At 37.4% G+C, this 21,761-nt stretch overlaps 1 protein-coding gene across 2 annotated transcripts in view; it reads right to left on the reverse strand.

Annotated features, from left to right (window-relative positions):
- Positions 1-2,047: 2,047 nt before the first annotated feature.
- Positions 2,048-21,761, reverse strand: part of cbl (Cbl proto-oncogene, E3 ubiquitin protein ligase) — a 197,167-nt gene continuing 177,453 nt past the window's right edge. For both annotated transcript variants that reach the window (XM_069894666.1, XM_069894665.1), the window contains 5 exons: positions 19,813-19,907; positions 17,102-17,263; positions 16,651-16,745; positions 15,900-16,097; positions 2,048-12,591 (listed from right to left, as the gene is read on the reverse strand). In XM_069894666.1, coding sequence (XP_069750767.1) covers positions 12,323-12,591; positions 15,900-16,097; positions 16,651-16,745; positions 17,102-17,263; positions 19,813-19,907 — 819 coding nt within the window. In that variant the 3' untranslated portion in view covers positions 2,048-12,322. The remainder of the gene's footprint in view (positions 12,592-15,899; positions 16,098-16,650; positions 16,746-17,101; positions 17,264-19,812; positions 19,908-21,761) is intronic.

The following is a 21,761-nucleotide window of genomic DNA, read 5'->3' on the forward strand; positions in this document are numbered from 1 at the left end:
TGGGTAAAGAAATTCCTCCTCATCTCGGTCCTAAATGGTTTGCCTATTATCCTCAAATCATGGCTTCGGGTTCTGGATTTTCCCATCATTGGAAACATCCCATCTACATCCATTCTGTCCAGTCCTGCCAGAATTTTATGTCTCTATGAGATCCCCTCTCAATCTTCTAAACTCCAGCGAGTACAATCCCAATTTACGCAATCTTTCCTCAAGTCATTCCTGCCATTCCAGGTATCAGCCTGGTGAATCGCCTCTGCACTCCCTCCATTGCAAGAACATCCTTCCTTAGATAAGGTGACCAAAACTGCACACATTACTCCAGGTGTGGTCTCACCAAGGCCCTGTACAGCTGCAGTAAGGTATCCTTGTTCCTATACTCAAACCCTCTTGATATGAAGGCCAACATACCATTTGCCTTTTTAACCGCCTGCTGTACCTGCATGCTCGCCTTCAGAGACTGATGTACAAGTACACCTAGGTCTCTCTGCACTTCCCCATCTCTTAATCTATTGCCATTCAAATAGTAATCTGCTCTCCGGTTTGTATTACCAAAGTGGATAACCTCACATTTATCCACATTGTAGTGCATTTGCCATGTATCTGCCCAGTCCCTCAATTTATCCAAATCACACTGGAGCTTCCTGACCCCCTCTTCCGTGCACACAACCCCTCCTAGCTTAGTGTCATCTGCAAATTTGGAGATATTACATCCAATCCCCTCATCCAGATCATTAATGTAAATTGTGAACAGCTGGGGTCCCAGTACAGATCCCTGTGGTACCCCACTGGTCACCGCCTGCCACTCAGAAAACGAGCCATTTATCCCAACTCTCTGTCTTCTACCTGCCAGCCAGTTCTCAATCCACATCAATACTTTGCCCCCAATCCCATGAGCCTTGATTTTGGAAGCCAGTCGTTTATGCGGAACCTTATCGAAGGCCTTTTGGAAGTCCAGGTACACCACATCCACTGGCTCTCCCCCATCCATTTTACCTGTCACCATCTCAAAGAATTCCAATAGATTTGTCAAGCACGATTTACCTGGGATAGACAATGGAAAGCATTCACAGATCTAATGGAGAAATTGCAAAAATCGTTTATACTGGTTTGGCATAAAAATAAACCAAAAAAGGTGACTCAACCGTGGATAACAAGGGAAATTAGAGACAGCATTGGGTCCAAAGAGAGAGCATATCAATTGCCCAAAAAAAGTACCTCAACCGAAGACTGGGAGCAGTTCAAGATGCAGCAAAGGAGGACAAAGGGATAAATCAAGAGATCAAAAATAAATTATGAAAGTAAGCTTGCGGCAAATATAAAAACCGACTGCAAAAGCTTTTATAAATATGTCAAGAGGAAAAGATTGGTGAAATCCAGAGTAGGTCCTTTGCAGTCAGAATCAGGGGAATATATAATGAGGAATAAGGAAATGGCAGACCAATTAAATTCTTACTTTAGTTCTGTTTTTACAAGAGAGGATACAAATAACCTCACAAGGATGTTGGGAAACAGAGACTAATGCAAGGGAGGAACTGAAAGAAATCAGTATCTCTAAGGACATGGTCTTGGGGAAATTGATGGGATTGAAGGCAGATAAATCCCAAGGGCCTGATAATCTACATCCTAGGGTACTCAAGGAAGTGGCCATTCAGATAGCAGATGTTTTAAGAATTATTTTCCAGATCTCGATAGACTCAGGATCAGTATCCATGGATTAGAGGGTAGCTAATGTTACCCCACTATTTAAAAAGGGGGGTAGAGAAAAAGCGGGGAATTATCGGCCGGTGAGCCTTACATCAGTAGTGGGCAAAATGATGGAATCCATTATTAAGGATGTAATACCGGAGCATGCATATATATATATATATATATATATTTATAGAGGAACAGCTGATTCAAAAGTATAAGAGAAAGACTTTGGAGATGACAAAGAATTAGCTAACAGACATGAAATTTCTTTCTATACTCAAGTTCTTGTTTGTCAGACCCCTTTCCCCCACCTCCCCTTCCATTGTTTATAACACGCCAATAAAAAAAGTACACATACTTATGATTTCAGTACATATTTAATACATTTTTTTCACAATAGCACTTTCCATTTACCATTTCTCAAAACACCGACAGTCAGAGCACTTAAATGAATATAAATTAATTGCACATAACTTTCCAAATCTGCCATGAGGTTAGGAGTTTTTAAAAAATTACATATTGCAAGCACAAAAACCCTGAACAAAGTGAAAGATCATCCTATATCAGTGCAGAATTTAAAAAAAATTAATCTCATGAAACGGACACATTGCTTGAAATATCACTGACCAGTGTGGGCTTAATGGTGAGACTCAACTTTCATCATATCAAAAGGGTTGGAGTCACCTCTCACAGTAGCATTTTCACCAAAATTAAAATCTTAAGGTTACAGTAATTCAGAAAAATACCTTGACTTAAATGTCCTTCAGTTCTGTACATTTCTACATTAATAACATTGAACATATGAACTTTACAATTTTTTACCAGAGGCTGAGGCAAAGCAAGTGCATATTTGGAAAGCGATCGAGTACTCAGGGGGTTAATATTGAAAGCCATTTTAAAACATGTTAGGTTTGGGTAACTCCTTGCTTATGTGTAGCTGTGCTGTCTCCATACATTCCTCTCCTACACTTATATTCATTGCCATTTACCACCTACTGCAGTCACAACATCAGATTCGAAACAATGACAAAATTGGACTCGGGCATACAAAAAAAAAATTTCAAATTCTATCTGCTAATTATTCAGGTCACATTACATACAAACCAGAGTCCACCATTCAACTTACAAGAACAGTTTCACTATGAATTCAATCCAGGCCTACAATTTCTTCCCTTTTCTGTGAATCTCAGTTCCATGTAATTTTCTCCAGATGGAATTATTCTTTTCTTACACATTAAATGAAATCATTCATACTCCATGACAAGAAGTCCCTAATGGAAGATCAGATGTAATTTATTGCTACCATGACTTAAAATTTCAGTCAAGCTTGTTGAGAAATTCAGCTATTTGATCAATTTGGCTCAGATGGTAACCTGCTCATCTCAGGGCTAGTTATGGATTTTCACCCCATATAAATGACCAGAGCTCAGACATGAAGATGACACTCCACTGTACTGAGGAACTGTTTCATTGTGGGTTATGTCACCCTCCAGATAAATAAAAAGGCTTTATCTGCTTACTCAAATGTATGCTATTGATCTCAATGCACTCCTTGGCTTGATTCTGTTTGATTCTTTCCTCAATTAAAACCATGGGTACAATAACCCTCTTGTTCAGGAGGTGTCCCAAAATTTTAAGTTATCAAACATTGCACTGATTAAATGTGACCCTGTCAATGGAAAGAACTGAACATTGGATTTTGCAGAAAAAAAAGCAGGTTACAAATAAATACATTCCTTTTGCCAAAATTATTATTTTTTCAAAGAAGAGTGTGCATTTTGCCACCCAGTTTTGAAACTATAATAAGCAAAGGTAAAACAGAGGATGTATTCATTGCAACGGAAAATTTGGAGAAAATAGAAGACTCAAGGCTTCCATTTTAAAAAATGTATTTGTTTAAAATGTAAAGATGACCCCAATTATCTGAAAATAACATGCACCAATTACACCTGCCAATCAATTTATGAACAAGAATGGGAGACATGGAAGATGTTGGAATCTGAAGCTGAAAACAAACTGCTGGAGGAACTCAGCAGGTTAAGTGGCACTTGTGAGAATTGTCAACATTTTGGGTTAAGACTTTATATTAGGACTGGGAGAATAGATAACCAGTATAAAGAGAAGAGGAGGGATGAGATGGAAGGGGGCAGTAGCTAGATTCTTAACTTTAAAGTTATGTCAAGCCTTAATCCAATTTCATATTAAGCATATGAAAGCAGATGTTTAGTTTGTAAACTGCATGGGCTCCATCAAGTCTCAGGTTTGAGCTACATAATATACACTGTATTTGAGGTGATATCCCATGCCTAACTCAGTAGTCAGTGGTCAGCTATGTGACTCTAAGGGTGAACTCCTAGTCTTTCACTACTTGCAGCAGATATCATGATTACTCCCTTCATCTCTCAAGAATTTTGGCATCACCCATAACTTCAAATGCAAAATTCCTCTCTGATACAATATTATCAGGAATTGCTTCTTATTTGCAGGGGATGTTAGTCAAATCTATATTTATTAACAAACAATGCATAATCTTCAGGCAAAATGAATAATCTTGTTTTTTTAAAACTTCTACAAAAGTTCCATTTCCAGAAATGGTTAAGATTAGATTCAGTAAGTAGAAACACGAGATTGAAGAGGATGATATTAATATATTAATGATATTAATTAATATTGTGTGGCCAGCTTGCACAAATCCAGTGATCATATTGAAGTGGCATATCTCAAATCTCACAGCTAGCTTTCTGCAAAATTTCTTGCAGCTGGATAGATAGCTAATTTGTTTTCACATTAAAATTAATATACACATCTTCTGGTCAAAACCATCAATTATATAATTCTTTTAAACATTACATTTGCATACTTATTCTTTTTTTTTTAAATCAAGAATAAATGCTCATTGTGTTCAGCAGCTAATGTTCATTCAAGTGAGCACATTATGACTTCCAAGCCATAAAAGACTATGTTTCTAGATCCCGTAAGATGCTGTTGGAAGCATTAATAAATTGGTAGATTTACTCTCTGCCTCAGTTACTTTGCTTTCTCTTGGCTGAAATTCAAATTCCATTGACTAAATCCCTAAATTAGAAAGAGCAATTTTAAACAGAATAGCTCATTCAGATTCTTAGACAATTTGAAAATAAAATCATCGCCAAAACTCAGATAATACTGTCCCACCTCCCCGATTCTGCATATGGATGGATCCATCATAGGTCTGTGGAACAATGCAATATGTTCAGTACCGTGTTGTGATCAGGTTTCTGGCTCAATTTGAAATGAAATATCAAGCTTAGAGCTCAGAAAATAGTTTCCATTTAATTTATCTCAGCGTTTGGTCAGTTCATAGAGCCACAAAGTGAAATACTACCTGAAGAATTGGAATGAAAGAAAGAAAAAAATAAAAATGACCAGAATGCCACATAAATTTGCAGGCCAGGTTCCAAGCAGCAGCTGCAAGGGAAAACTTTAAGATTTAAAAAAAATGTCATTAAATTAAAAACATGGTAAACTTTGCTGATGTTTGCTGAAGTGCTCAAAAATGCCATTATTGAATATCTTGAGGACACACAAGACAATTTTGCACCCCAAGAAGCCACAAATCAATCACCCTTTCTTTCTGGGAAAAGTAAACAAAAGAATGGAAATCACTGACCTGCATATCTTCCTGAAGAGCACTACATTCGGCACTAACCGGAAAAGCTATTATTTATCTTATGAATTACAACTTGGTAAACCAAAATTTCACAACTTGGGTTAATCATTTAATTAAATTTAATTTTGCAATTGTTTACTTACAGCCACACAAGTGCCACACTAAAGTTTCCCTTTTTTTAAAAGATGAAAAGTCAAGTTATTTATTCTAGGTATTCAGCAAATGTCAAATAAATCTAACTAATGTAAAATGGCGCAGCTAATTCGTGATCAGATATTTGTATTTAAAATAATTCATTTGGACCAGCCATTCTCAACCATTTTTTGGCTATGGAACCCCAGGACTCTCCTCAAAGTTTATGGGACCCCTTCCTGTAAAGCAGTTAAGTTTTGGTTTCTTCTGTACCTCTGTCCTATTGACTACAGAAAAAACAAAAATTATGTTAAGCGAGGTGAAAAAAAACACTTCTATTCAAATCTGCTGTGGTCCCAGGTGGGGTGGGAAGGGCTCCTGTTGAGAATGGCTGATTTACATTCCCTTCTCACCTTTTCCAATTGTGGTTCAATATACCAGCAATTCTTTTAGTACTATATATATACCTGGTAATCTTAGGATTCTCAAACGCCTCATTAAACTGCAACATGTCTGATGATCCTCAATAGGAAATGACTATTTAATCTAATCAATTATCTATTTACAAAAAGCAATTGGATTAAAAATAACAAGATGACAAAGTACATTAAAAAGTACATTTTTGTTATACTGTCCATTTCATCAATTAATTTGGCCATTCAGACATGTTGATCCAGTGTTCAACCCTACGTAACATTAACAAAGATATTTAAGCTACATGTATAAGTGAATCATAGCCAACATGGAATACATGGATACGTGAATCATAGCCAACTTTCCACTCCCAACTATACACATAATTGCTTGTATTCAATAAGATTAATATCATTCTTTAATCAAGCTTTTAAAACATCATGGCAGCAAATCAGACAAATTACAAATCAAAGTGAACAAAATGTCAATCTTGCAAGAAAATCAAATTTGAAAAAAGATTGGATAAATCAGTTACAACTCAGATTGGATTAATGCAATTAGAACTGTATGTAGTTTCTTTTTCACATAGGAAAGCTCCTAATATTGAGAACTTCATCAATATTCCTGAACTTAGTAGGAGGAGGATCCTTTTTAACTCTGATATTATCACTTTAATTATTTTTGAGCCAGTTGAAGGAAAGCTTTAATCTTTTAATGAAGAATTTCAAGGCTTTAGCAATGTGAGGAATTTGAATATTCTTATTAGTTGTCCGAAAAATAGTGGTAATAATTCTAAGATTGGCATTAGTAAGGACAGTTGAAATTTGTGAGAGGAAGGATACAATGGAAAATACCACTATTAATGTGAAAGAACTATAATGAAGGATTTGTGGTTTTTAAAGGATTTCATAAACATTATGAGAAGTTTCATCCTAATTTGAACATTAGTGTAATGTCTAGTAAGTGTAAAAAGACAACTAAACATCGCCATTGCCTGTCATTTTGCCAAATGTAGGCTTTGCAAAATGGTGCAGGCCAAAATTGATACAGCAGTTGGTGAGAGATTTACATTTACAGAACTTAGCATGGCAGTTAGCGCAATGCTGTTACAGCACCAGCGACCAGAATTCAAATCTGGCGCAGTCTGTAAGGAGTTTGTACATTCTCCCCATGTCTGCATGGGCTTCCTCTAGGTACTCCATTTTCTTCTCACCCTTCAAAAACCACGGGGGTTGAAGGTTATTTGGGTGTAATTGGATGGTGTGGGCTGTTGGGCTGGAAGGGCCTGTTACTGTGCTGTATGTTAAAATTTAAACAGAAAATACTGAAAAAACTCAGTATTTGGAAAGAGAGAAACAGTTAACATTTCAGGTAAGGGACAACATCTGTTGGGTTACATGCAGAGAGCAGTAAAATGTTTAAATATGAAATTTAAACTTAATGTGATGGCAACTTCTAAGCATAGTCTTGACCAACACGAGACATATAGGTGGTGCCCAACACAAAAGAGAATTTGGAAGCATGACCCCCGGTGAACATGTTAGTGTGAGCAGTACTAATAAGAGGGGTAGGTTGGTGTTTTTATGGACTGACGACAAAATTGTTTAGTTTTTACCATTAGAGAGGAAATAGGTTGGTCAGAGGAATGAATACAAGGGCATTTATTGCTAATGAGATATCTTCTGAATTCAACAAGCATGTGACTTACACGTAGCACCCAACCAAGGCAAATACCCGAAACAGAATTGCCATCTGGCATTGATTATACCTCAGCAAATTTAAAATCAAACAACTTCCTATTTCATTACTTAATCTTTCCATTACCCTTGCTAAAATCCATAAATATACTCACGACACAGAAATATAAATGAAAATAAGATCATGGCTTTTTAAAAATCCATCAAGCAGTGATCCCTGAGAAATCACTGATTGACTATTTCACAAGTCCTTTAGTATCATGAAGTTCCTCACCCTTTTTCTTTAAAAAAATTCAAAATTCAAATTTTCTACCAATGATAAACTAAACAAGGTTCACTTTTCTAATTCCAATTGCTCTGATCAATGTTTTAGATGTAATAAAGAGGTAGGAATCTTTTTACATTCAGTCTGGCAATGTGAAAAAATAGAACAATTTTAGGAAGATATGAGTATTTTATTGGGACAGATTATGAAGATACAAGTTCCGAAAGACCCAAAAATATTTTTGTTAGGTAATATTCATGATTTAAAGTTAGATATTTATCGGAGGAAATTTTTAAGGGTAGCAACAGCAGTAACAAAAAAATATGGCGGTCATATGGAAACTAGACAATAATGTGGGGTTGAATAGAAGGCAAATGGAATTATAAAATTGTACACCGTTAGAGAAAATAACAAATAATTTATGGAATCAACCAGAAAAATTTTATAAGATTTGGAAACCTTATATGGATTTTATTAGTAACAGTTCATCTACGGCGTCTGCTGTTCCCACTCCAACTCACCTTAGTTAATTTAGAGGTTTAATATTATATTTGTAAATTTGAAATTTAATTAATCAATGAATGATGTATGTTAAATTCAGGTTGGCTTTTTTACCCCTAATTTTTGGGGAGGGAGGGGGGAGAAAATACAAAATTATGTATTCTTTTTGCATCATTTTATTATTCTGTATGATTTATGGATAAGCATGTTACAAAACATAGAAAAATAGGTGCAGGAGCAGGCCATTTGGCCCTTCAAGCCTACACCACCATTCAATATGATCATGACTGATCAGTACCCGGTTCCTGCCTTCTCCCCATAACCCCTGATCCCCTTAGCCACAAGGGCCAAATCTAACCTACTCTTAAATATTGACAAGGAACCAGCCTCAACTACTTCCTGTATTTGTTATTGATGCAAATGAAAAATAAAATTTTCAAAAACGGTTCATTTTTGTGTAAAAGGCTCAGTTCTAAAGCCACAATAAAGATTAAACATATTTGTCAGTGATAGTTGGCATTATTATAGATAGAATAATAAACTAAAAAGCCACATGTTTGTCTGTAACATTGCAGATGTATCCACAAATCTTTGGAGAAAACAGGGTAAGTTAAAGCAGTCATTTGGAAAAAAAAACTAGCAGAGAGAGCTCTTGGCTTCATTACTAGAGTGAAATGAAACACCATTATGGATAGATGTTGCATCAAACCTATAAAAACATAATCAGGTGTTCAAATCTGAGCACTACACTTTTACAAAGAATGTCAAGGCTTTGGAAAAGCAGCACACCTTTACAAGATGGACACCAGAACTTAGCAACCACAGGTCAAATGAAGATATTGGAAAAGGCTGGTGGCAAATCTGGTAATAGTTACTCAGGGTCATTAATATCTTCAATGGTACAATGAAGGAAACAAACTCCCAACAGAGGACTTTGACTGATAAAAGAACCAGGTCATGTGACAATGTTTTTTTTAAGCAGTGTGTGTGATTTGCTAAAATTTACAATACATTGGTTAGATGGGTGGTTGGAGTGAATTTAACAGTAATGTTAATGAATAAATGAGACCAATAAACAAATTTATTACAGAAAAGTGAGCAGGGGAGTGGAATCGATTGGAAAAACTTTTAAAGAGTTGGGACAATCATGGTGAGCCTTTTGTGCAGTTTTGTTCTATGGTTACTGTTAAAAAATGTGATGTGATGTACTTTTTTTGCTCAAAATAAAAATTAAATACCGGCATGTTGGAAAAAATAATTCATGGAATCCCTGACATTTCTTCTTTAGGCATCATTTTCTAGTAATCTTGCACACTCTTTGTGGCAGTCATTTGGATCATGTCAGATGCCTTCTTTATCAAATGGATTTTTGAAGGTAGTTATGAGACTTTCTGTTTAAAGGTTGAAACAGCATTATCTTAGCAAGATGAGTCCCATTCTTTTGTGAAAAAAGTGGGGATAAAAATCACATATGGTCACAGACCCCACAATAGCTAGAGTTGAAGAAGAGCACATGGGTAGGATTTAGTGGTCAAGGCAACAACTCAAAATTGTTACAGCTGTCAACCCAGAAGCATTCCTTAAAACTTATCATTTAAAAAACTGTAGTTGCTGGAAATCTAAAATTCTGGAATACTAACAGGTCAAGTAGCACCTGCAGGAAGAGAAATGGTAATCTTTCATCAGAACCTTTGTGAATCTGCTTGAACAATTGTACCCGGAACTCTACTCTTATTGCATTACACTGCCCTAACATTGTAAGGTGAGGGAATGAGAGCATTCAGGACTTTAAACAAATGACAACCAGTCCTTCATTTCTCATTGTCACACAATTATTTACTACATGTGTTAAGTTGAAGTCATGAAGATTAGCCTCAACCCTATATAGTAGCTATAACTAATTTGCTGAGCGCAATTGCAGGGTTAAAAGTTACATCCATCATTACCTCCAAGAGTAGATTTGACAAGAATAAGGAAAATCATTCATAGACCAACAGAACTGACTACTTGACTATTGTGGCATTTTAAATTTTAAAATCTTGACTTTGTTAGATTTTGAATTAAAAGCACTTTTTTTTTTACATCATCTTTACACTTCATTGAAAATAATGCTAAAACCACACCAGAAAAAAAAAAAACTGCACTTGGACATTTGAGCAGAGCCTAGTTATCATGAGCTACAGCACTGCACACAAGTGTTGCCCAACTCAACTTGGACAGAACAAGAACAATAGAGTGAAACGAACTCAAGATAAAACTGTTCTTGATCTGATATATCCAGTTTCCTGTTCAAATTTTTCACTCTCCTCTCAAAAGATACTGATTTTCACAGCATCTTATCTTTAGTGCTCACCATAGAGCAGTAGCCTGAGTTTATAAATGTAACACTGAGTTTGCACATTTAAAAAACGACACATCTAAAAGTGGATATCCAGACAAAGAGACCAGGAAACTAAATGCTGCTCCTGTGCAATCATGGTGGAAACAAATTTAAATCCAACTATAAAAGACTTTCAATATCTGTTTCTACAAAATCATTTAGAATCATAACCCAGTGCAAGAGCATTTTAACACATTACCAAGGGATAGCGACACATATGGAAGTACAAGTACTTTTTTTTTGTTGGGAATTGAATGTGCCAAAAGCCAAAACAAAACTTACATGCTGAAAATGCAAAATTAAAACCAGAAAAAAACTCAGCAGATCAGGTAACATCTGTAGAGAGAGAGAGAAAAAGATCAAAATGGAAAAATGAAAATTACAAGTTACATCAGAATAAGGTCCTCTCATTAACCTAAATCTCAGTTGCTCTCTTCATTGCCTGATCTACTATTGAGTACTTCCAGGAATTTTAATCATGATCTTATAATACATATTAATGTACTAAAATGATAAACTTTCATTGTTGAAACTGCAATTTTTTATCCACAACTCTCTTCATGTACTTGTCCTTGAATGCATTGGAATACAGTAAGTTACACATCAAGTTTATTTTTTAAAAAAAGCAAGGGTCCTTTCTTAGTCAACCAGGAATGATTCATCAGAGATTAGCTGTGCATAAATCAAAAAATGCTCCAAAATCTTCCCAGTATCAGAGTATAAGTGGTCACATTGCAGTAAACTGAAACCCATTTTCCCTCTTTAACTTTTACAGTCATGTCATGCATAAGTATTTCAAAAAGGGAAAATATTCTGATACTACAAATCCAAGTACTGTGGGACTTGCTTCTTTTGAATCCAATGATCACATTCAAGTTACTGTATAAATACAATTTGTTAATTATATTTTGTTTTGTGCAAAGATGATGGAGGCAGACTGCTCATCCAGTTCCAACACAGTCATTGCACATCTCAGTGACAGCCATTTACCAGCAACAGCAAAGTCAGGGCCCACTTTCAGGCTATTGACTCTGGTACCATGACTTCTGAATCCCAACCATTAGACTACTTCAAATGTAATTAAAGCAATGTGTACAGGTAGAGGCTGGCTTATTGCAGCATAGTATAAACCTTTGAATATCATACATTCCATGTAGAGAACATCAATTTATGCTACACTCGTGGGGAAAGTAGTAACTTTCATACATGTATAATTGCTTCTAAATTTTATGGGAATTCATGTCATCTTCAAAATATTTATAATAACTCGACCAGAATGAACAACTGAGATCAGCATTTTATGGTTTGTAAAGTTTCTTGCCAAGTGATGCCTACCTTTTATAATCTAAATTTGTCATGGCTAATGTATCTTATTATACCTTCAAATATAAACTTCCTTTTTTAAAAAGCCTACAGTTGGAATGGAAACAGGAAGGGAGCTATCATCCTTCAGTGTATCAGTAATTGCACAGACCTGATTATTCAAAGTGATGAGGCGGCAGGGTTACACGAGGCACAGTGCAACTTAAGCCGAAGCTCACATCAGACACAACCCGTGAGTGCTGACTTGCCAGAGTCAGTGGCCTGAGGGGTGATTACGTTACGATATGTGCAGGGGAAGGAACGGACACAAACTCGCGAAGAATATTTTTTGCCATTTCCACGTTATTTTGTGCAATAAGCAAGGCCTTTTGTATATCCTGATAAGAGTAGCCCTGGCTCAAGAGGCTATTGATCTCAGCTGAAAGAGTCTGTTGTTGCTGCAGCAACATGTTACAGCTGCTTGATCGATTAGGACTGAATTTACGCTCCGAATTAATTCTACGAGGTAATGGTTTTGGAGGTCTTTCAGGTGCAGACGAATCTGAGAAAATGAAAATAAAAGTTAATGAGACGCAATCACATGAAATCTTCATATTTAAAAATTCTCAAATGATTTTCTTCTCTCCTGAAGATGCCAACTCATGCTGATTTAAAGGCAATAACTATTTCTCAGATCAGCTGGGTAGCAAATTTAAGTGGAACAAACAAGCATTTAAGAGAAATATTTTTTTTTTAACTTTAAATCTACATCCTTGAAATATAAGAACAATTTTTTGTAATCTTTTGAGGGTAATTATTGCTAGTGTTCAGTTCAGTTCAGTGCAATCATCCCTATAACTTTCTGCAGAGGCTGTTTCTCATCTATTAAACCAGGACAGACTGGGAGACGACTTAATCAATGCATATTAATAACTCCAATACAGTGATAAGAAAGAAAAGATAACCTTTTTTTTCCCCTTCCATTTCGCCAGATTGAGATCAGCTAACTTATCTGATATCGGATTCTCCAAAATCCTTATTTATCCAAAAATTTTTGGGTAAATGTGGACATCCGAAAAAAATCAGAAATCATCATTTATCCGAACATTTTTCGGAGCCGAACTGTCCTCACAGGTTTAAAAAAATACACTTGACATGAAGTTAGTTTGACAATTGCCCTCGTTTCAGGTAACTCCCTCCCCTCTCTCTTTCCATTTCTTCTTTACCTTCCCCATTGACTTTTCTCTCCAACTCTCCCTCTCAAACTGCATGCCACTGTCTCTCAGCCACAAGCAGACAGAAGAATCCCTTGCCCTGGCGTCATCACAGAGAGCAAGAGTGGGACCTCAGCCTCCCAGCCAGGAGATGCACCTCAGGCTCAGTGGCATTCCCTCCCCTTCACTCCCTCCTCAGCACACCATACACCGACGCCAATTACGAATCCTCCCCTTGGCTTACTACTGCACATGAACACTGGGCTCCACAGTGTGTGTGTGCGTGCGTGCGCGCAGTAGGACTAGGGAGGATTTGGAGTCAGGACTTGGACGTTGGGGTCAGAGGATCCGATGAATGGGAAGATAGGAGTTTTCCAGCTCACCAGCCCTGGGAATCGGCGATGGTGTTGAGGATGTGTCAGGGATCGGCCATGGCCAGCATTTTTTTGGGTGAGAATTAAACATTATTTTAATGCTTAAAAGCCCTTCCCTTGTTGTTTAAATATTGATACAAGTGATTTGCTGTTGCTACTGAGCTGTTTTTAAAAAATGACCAGTTCTCGGAAAAAAATACGTTTATCAGACATCGGCCTGGTCCCGACTATTTTGGATAATTAGGAGTTGTATTGTACTGGGGAATAAATGTGCAACTTTCATGGTCAATAACACTTGTGCGTTCCTTTACAACTTAGATGTGGAGCAAATATTCAATACCTGTTTCATTTAAAAGGAAAAACAGAGTTTGCAGGAATAGAAATCAGTTTAATTTTAGATGAAAACTCAGCTCAATGGAAAGGCTGAGAATTCCTAATCAACTCACTCAACACAAAAGTGAATCTAACTCAATACCTGATTTTACACAAATCCCAAAGAAGATGTATTCATTTCAAACCAAACACCAATTTTTCTTCATTTTACTAAACAGACTAATCTATTCATGGTTGCACATTGTTCCCAACCTGTGGTCTCTCCCAACATTTCTGAAAAACGTGGGACTGCCGGAGCTGCTAAAATGGCAATGCTGCCGCCAGTGTGGACCTGCAGAGAGCGGAGGCACAGCACTCCCTGCGGGATCCAGTCTGACTGACATTGGGACTATACAGGCTTTAAATGGTCTTTTAAAGGGGCAGCAACATTAGTGTAGTGGTTAGCGTAATGCTGTTACAGCACCAGTGACCAGGAACGGGATTTGAATCCCGCACTATCTGTAAGGAGTTTGTATGTTCTCCCTGTGTCTGCGTGGGTTTCCTCCAGGTGCTCCAGTTTTCTCCCACCTTTCAAAGTGTACTGGGGTTGTAGGTCAATTGAGTGTAATTAGGCGGCACGGGCTCGTGAGTCAAAAGGCCCCGGAACAGCGTGCATGTCTAAATAAATATTTTTAAATAAATGAGCAGACTGGTTTATTTTAAAATCCTGCGACCACAGGGTCTGGGCCCAAGATGGTGGTGCCTATAATTGGCGGCAGCCACGAGAGGTAGCAGACTCTGGGGAAGCAGAGGACTGGCACAGGGCACCGGAAATTGGGGAGACCATCTCCCATTTGAGAAGAAAAAGCAGGAGACTACCCATGAGACGGTGACCAATGGCAGCGGACCAGCGAGGGGCTCTGAGTCTGTTGATGATAAGCGAGGAACCCACATAGGCTGTAGGCAACTGGGTCAAAGGACTCGCACTAGGCTGCAGACTGTGGAGACAGGCTTGAGACTGGCCAAAGGGGCATTGGAACTAAGATGCGAGTGGGTGCCGAGGGCACTGAGATCTCCCTGATCATGTCAGAGATTTGGATCTAGAGCTCAAGTTGCCAATGGTTTGCACTGAAGGTTGTAAGGCTGAGGAAGCTCTAGATGTGAATCCTTCCAAAAGGACAGAAGTGGGGCTGTTGCCCACTGCCTGCAATATTCACTTCTATTTACATTCCCAGTATGTTGCTTGCACAAAAAACATTAAAAAACATTTAACATCCATCTTCAATAAAACAGTATAATTCTTAATAGTCATTCATAAAACTAATTTTATACAGTACAATTCTGATTATCCAAAAGGGTTGGGACAGTATTTTTTTCCCTGGAGAACCAGTCATTGTTTTTCATAAACAGCTCAGTAGGAACAGCAAATCACTTCCAACAGTGCTTTAAACAACAACAAACAACGAGGTAAGGATTTTTAAGCATTAAAATAATGTTTAATTATCACAAAAAAAGTGCTGGCCGCCACTGACACCTCCCAGCGAGGCTTCACTTGTGCCAGGAGCCCCGAGGGTCTTGATCCTGGGAGCTTGAGGTCCACTGCTGTCGCTGCTGGAAGCCTTAGGTCCCCGGTCAATTCGGCTCCAAAAAGATTTTGGATAAAGGAATATTTCAGATATCCTTGTTTAACTGAAGATTTCGGAGAATCCGAGTTGTCCTGTATCAGTGCACTGCCATGAGAGACTAGAAATTTAACAGAATTAGCATATTGATGCTGCTCTGGATTTCCTTTGATGACTGGCTCATGTTTCTTCAGCTTTAAAGCTCTCCTCCATCTCACCTGAATTTTCCATGATAATGAAGTTATAACACCCATAAAGCTGGACGAAGTCGTCTCAAAACATTTTAAGGGCAACAATTTACAGCATTATTCTTGACATTCACTTTCAAAATAAATGAAATGGTCTCACCTCCGAGATGTGTACTGGGGCCAGGCAGATTTTGCTCAGCAGGTGTGGTAGCAAACGCAGAGGTGGCATAAGAGGTATCGGAGAGAGTTCGGCGAGCTGGGGGAAGAGGCGTGGGTCGTTTGGGGAAATCATATGCATCGTCCTCATCTTCATTCTCATCTCGATCAGCCCCATCGCTGATGGCAGAATCACCATTGTCTACAAAAAAATAATCTGGTTAACAATTCAGTAAATGTCAGAACCAAAGAATGTTTAGAAAATAGATTTAAGAGAACTGGATTTAAATGAAGGATGTGCAGAAGATAGATTTAAAAAGTCAAACATACTACCATATCTGAAATAAAACAGTAAATACCGTAAGCTCTTAGCACGTCAGACAGTCTTTGTAGAAATAGTGAATTTTTCAGTTTAAAGACACTTAAGAACTGTCAAATAAAGAAAAATTAGCTTTAGGTTGCAGATCCAGTGGTGTATGAATGGACAATAGGATTATAGAGAGAGGCCAGTTGCTGTGGGAATATGTTGTGGCGATCATCTGGTTCATGAGTTACTAGGACCAATGACGGGAGAAAGTGGGGAAGGAACATTGGTGAGGGAGTAAGGACAATAGACTGGACAAAGGTTCAAAATATAGGGCTGTGCAACATGGCCAGCATATCTGGCTATGTTAATAGATAGAAAAACTGGTCAATTCCACAGATCCCTCCTGACCAACTAAGCATTTCTGTTATTATGCGTTGAAGCACCTTACCTGATGCAAACTGCGGCAAATCTATATTTGTGGCCTGAGATGAAGAAAACATAGACTCGCACATCAGTCTCAAGGGGTCAGATTCAATCCAAGTTCTAATTAAAACATAGAAAGATGCATTAACAGCAATTAATAACAAGAAATAAGTTTTCTCCTAATTTTTTTTCCAGTTATTGGTAATTCATCAATCACCCAGTTGATCAATTCCACATTATTGAAATATGTGAAGACATTGAAACTTCGGAATGCATCTTTCTATTACATTCAGTGTCATCCTGTAGAATCCTTTCTGTCCACACCAATTACAAATACATTCTCGCAGGATGCCTCGTTACCCTCTGCCACAGATTAACTCAACTTTATTCACTATCTGTCTGGTTCCCGTGAAAAACCTTAACCTCTAAATCAAGTGCATTCAATTAAAAAAACATTTCAGACATAATTTTCTTACTCTGTGTTGTGGCTGCTCTGCGTTGGCAACGGAAGTCTGGAATCCAAGGAGGAGGCAGCACAGAGAGGAGCATGCACGGGCAATGAAGAGGGAGTCATGTAATCAATATCCTCATCACTGCTCTCTGAACGTTCCTCTGATGTAAATGGTTTTGGTACGGGTCTAAAAATGGAGGTAAAGTTAAAATAGTTTCAAGATGTCCTGTTCTACTTGTACAAAATTCACACAGTTATCAAAATATTAACAAATTCCAAACAAAAATACAGCCATTACATCATAACAATTTCTTACAATAAAAATTATTTAAGAAAGAACTGGAAAATGTTTGCTTCACTAATTTGAATAAGATCGAACTTTTTTATTCGAAAAGCAAAACTATAATGAGATGCCTGTTTTAAACAATCATCACCTGTCAGTTCTCCACAATGCAGAAAACGAGAAGAGTTCTTGGGAAGCTAATCCTAGACCAATGACATCTTTTATTCAGCTGAATTCTTTGGTACAGAATTTACAGCAGCTGTGATTGGGTTAACCCATCATGAAAGAGAGAACACTGATCATGCTTTTCCAACAGTTACTTTAACATTCTCCCTCTGAAGTTGCCTGTATCCTGAATAAGATGACAAATTTAAGGCTCTTGCCAATGTTATTTAAACATACTACAGGTGGAGTACCCCTTATCTAAAGTTCCAAAATCCGAAACCTTTTGAGTACTGATATAATGCCACAAGAGGGCGCCAGTTTGTTACCAACCATCGTCACCACCAGACCTACGCGCATTACTCAAATGATTTTTTTGCCATCCAGCAGAATTGAGTATTTGGTGCTGCATTTATCTTCTTTTGTCAGCAGAAATCAAGTTTTTTTTTTGTTAAGTACAAAATATTATTAAACACATTATTCCAAAATCAAAAAAAAATCCAAAATCGGAAACAATTCTGCTCCCATGCATTTCAGATAAGGGATACTTGATCTGTATAATGATATACATGAAAACTAAGGGAGCAGAGTACCCAGATGTTATTGAATTCCCCAAACTTGCAAACAGAAACTAATTCTGCAGAGTCATGGATATGAACTCAAAGCCATGTACTAGCTTCTGAGATGAAACTGAAATCTAATCAGAGAGACCATGTAAACACCAAAGTTATTTTCCTAAACTAATTAAATCCATACTTCAGAGATAAGCAATCTATTGAATATTTTCAAAAATATAATAAATTATAATAGATTAAATACAGAGAATTGGACAGATGCAGATGCATAGCTAAACCCATCAAGCCAAATGCCAATTACAACTTTACCGTAAAATGTTATCCTGAACTTTCCTCTTATAGATTCTAATGGTTCTGCAATTTAGTTTTAAAAATGCCATTTAGCATTTTGTCCAACTGCTGTTCATCATATCCAGATCTAACTATGATTACAACCCATCCCCTACCCCACCAAGTATTTACAGGGCACTATATTAGAACTGAAAAAATCAATTTATGTGGCTCACAGATGAACAGGTTTTAACCTGCTGTGAGTAAAAATATGCAATATTAAATAAATATGATATCAATTCAAAAATAATGAAGCATTCCACATGATTATTTGCCAAATGTAGCCACCATTGCTCCTTAGGTAGTAGCACAGTAGTTAAGGGAGAGAGTTCAAGGGAATGCTATCCAGATAACTTCAGTCTACCAAGTTTATACATTACAGGAGTAACTCCCTTAAGTCATAAACTTAAAGTTTAAGTTTCAATAACACACCACCTCAGGTTGTTCAAAATTTGGGACTCTTTAAAACAGAAAAGATGCAGCCAAGAATAGTGAAATCAGAAATTTGAAAAAAAAAACAACCAAAATATAGAATATTTTCAATTTAGGTTGCTTATCTGTTGAAGGACACAAAAAAAAACTTCCTAACTTAATTTGTCATGGCCTCCAGATGATAAACTGACATCAGGATAGACTGAAAAAAAAAATCAATGATTAAACACAAAAAAATACCAATTCCTGCCACCATGGAAATAAAGTCAATTGAAGGTCCCACTTCCAATTAGTATCTAGTTACCCTGACTAGAATCAATAAAGGTTCAGCTATATGATATGAATAGGGTTAAACTCAACTTTAATGCCCTTTGAACAAATTACTTGCTAACACATCCTATCCATGATCTATCCTCAAGGAGTAATACTAATTGAGCAAAGTATGGTTATGGATGGGCATGATCGCCCACGCTGAACAACAAGGCACCTGAATGAATGGTTATCCACTAGAAAGTACTGAAACATGGGGTAAATTTGTAAACTCTTCACTCTTTGTGTAGAGTTACACCAGAAGAAAGCACATTAACAAATGTTTAACCCATGCTTTTTATCCAAACCTCTATTTACTACGGGCAGTTAGAAAATAATAAAAACTTGGTGAGCTCCTTTAGCAAAAATTATGAAATCAGTGAATTAGAGAGGAAGAAAAGGATTTTTCTACCGACTTAGTATTAAAACATTAGGTACAAGTTTAAAGTACCAGAGGGATGCAGAAGTAATATTGATAGCCACATAAAAATAAAGCAGGTTACTGAAAGAAAACCAATCTCAGCATGTGAGTCATCAGTGGATCAGAACAAGTTGAGCTATTCATTTCCCTTTCACAATTTAAACAAGTCCTGCAAACCATTAAGGGACATACAGCAACATTCATTAATCTGGGGCTGTAATTACCTTGTAGCAAGAGAATAAATTGCATTTGCAGATGCAGAAGGTTTCACTTTGGAGTTGTCATACTCTGAAACATCGCTCATGGTACTACTGAATGTCTGTAACAAATTAGAAGATTAATTGGGTTTGGAAGCATGTCACTTTAGAAGTAAGATATATTGGAATAAGTAAAGTACATGTGTTAAACTGTGAGATATCTTTCCCAATTCCACATAAAATGCAGCATCCACTAACATGCTTGAGACACAATTCTTAAATTGGTTAATATCTCTTCATTGTGTGCTCAACATTATCTATTATAATTCAAAGTGGTACATAGAGCACATTTGTCTAAGACTAAATTGTCTCACTTTTATTTCAATATGACTTCCTGGTGTAACAGATGTAAGACCGGAGAAACATCATTAGTTCATGTGTTCTGGATTTATGACATTGAATTGTACCCTTTCTGTTTGTAATAAGTCCTTTACTAAAATCAATTAAAATATTTTAATAAGAGACATTACCAAGATTTGCAAAATAGATCCTATTTTCTTTCACTCTACCCTTGACGGTTCTCATGAGTATTCGGTTGAACATAAGTATGTAGCTTATGTTTTATTGACGATAAATTATCATTGAATTAACATTTAAACATATGTATTTGCATTCTTAATTTGCATTTCTGCTCTTGCAATTAATGGAGGTTAAGATGAACACTAAAAATCAATTTTGGCAAAGTACGTCACATGTACCTTATCGATCCAAGCTTAAGATGTTTACTGCAGATTTCAATTGTTTTACACATCCCCGATGAGGGCTCAGACCTAAAACATTGATGACCTGATGAATTCTCCAGCACATTATGATCATACCTGGGTATTTTGGTAATATTTATGGCTCAAGCAAAACAGTACCAGACATACTTGATAAATTTTATCTCTCATTGCTCTGCCTTCTTTCACATGTCTGATTTCACTTCTAAATTCGGAGATACCTCCTTTGAGATCACAGCACATTTTAATTTAATATTTTATTGAATTTCAAGATAAGATTATTTTTATTGTCATGTAATAAAACATAAATTGTGATATTACATGAAATTTCTTTTAATCTACCGTAAGACAAAGATTCACTATCAGCTCAGAGCCTCACAGCGAGAAAGAAAAGCAAAAGAGTCCCCTAGTGTCACTTAATGTCCATGCCTTCAGTTTAAACCATGAGCAACCCGAGTTCCAGATTCACACCTCTGACACAATCAGGAAGCCTCCAGAACCCTCTCGCATCCCGGTTCCGAGACAGTACCTCTTGAGCCAGTCTCCAGTAGTCTGCAGCCTGGTGTGACTCCCTTGTCCGCAGTCATCCGCAGTCTATGTGGGTTCCTCGCCTTGAGCCACCAACAGTCTGCTGCCTGTATGTTCTTCAGCCTCATGGCCCCTCACTGGCCTGCCACCAAAGTCACTGTCCCGTGGGTCATCTCCTCTGCTTCACCTCAAAGTGGTCTCCACATTTTCTGGTGCCCTGCACCAATCTATTTCCCTAGAGTCTGCAACCCTTCATGGCTGCTGCCAATCACAGGCGACACAATCTTGGGCTCAGACTCCACAGTCGCAGGATTTTAAATTAAACCACCACCGGCTCCTTTAACAGGCCATTTAAAGCTCATACAGAGCCGACAGCAGTCATACTGGGCGGTTGGATCCCACGGGGAGCAGAGACTTCACTCCCCACACACCCACACTAGCGACAGCGCTGCCATTACAACAGCATCATTCACATTAGCTATATGCTCCAAATGCCAATTTGAACAGTAGTAGCAAAAAGCTGGCAGAATGCTTTTTATTGAATTCAAAATCCTGTGCATCATCAGATACAAAAATCTCTTTTAAAAGACCCTTTTACACAGCCACTTCAAGGTGGGAATATTGTGCCTTTATTGCGCCACGCCTTCTGTGTAAAAGGTACGAACATGG

Source organism: Narcine bancroftii, chromosome 8, assembly GCF_036971445.1.
Source record: "Narcine bancroftii isolate sNarBan1 chromosome 8, sNarBan1.hap1, whole genome shotgun sequence".
Classification (NCBI taxonomy): Eukaryota; Metazoa; Chordata; class Chondrichthyes; order Torpediniformes; family Narcinidae; genus Narcine; species Narcine bancroftii.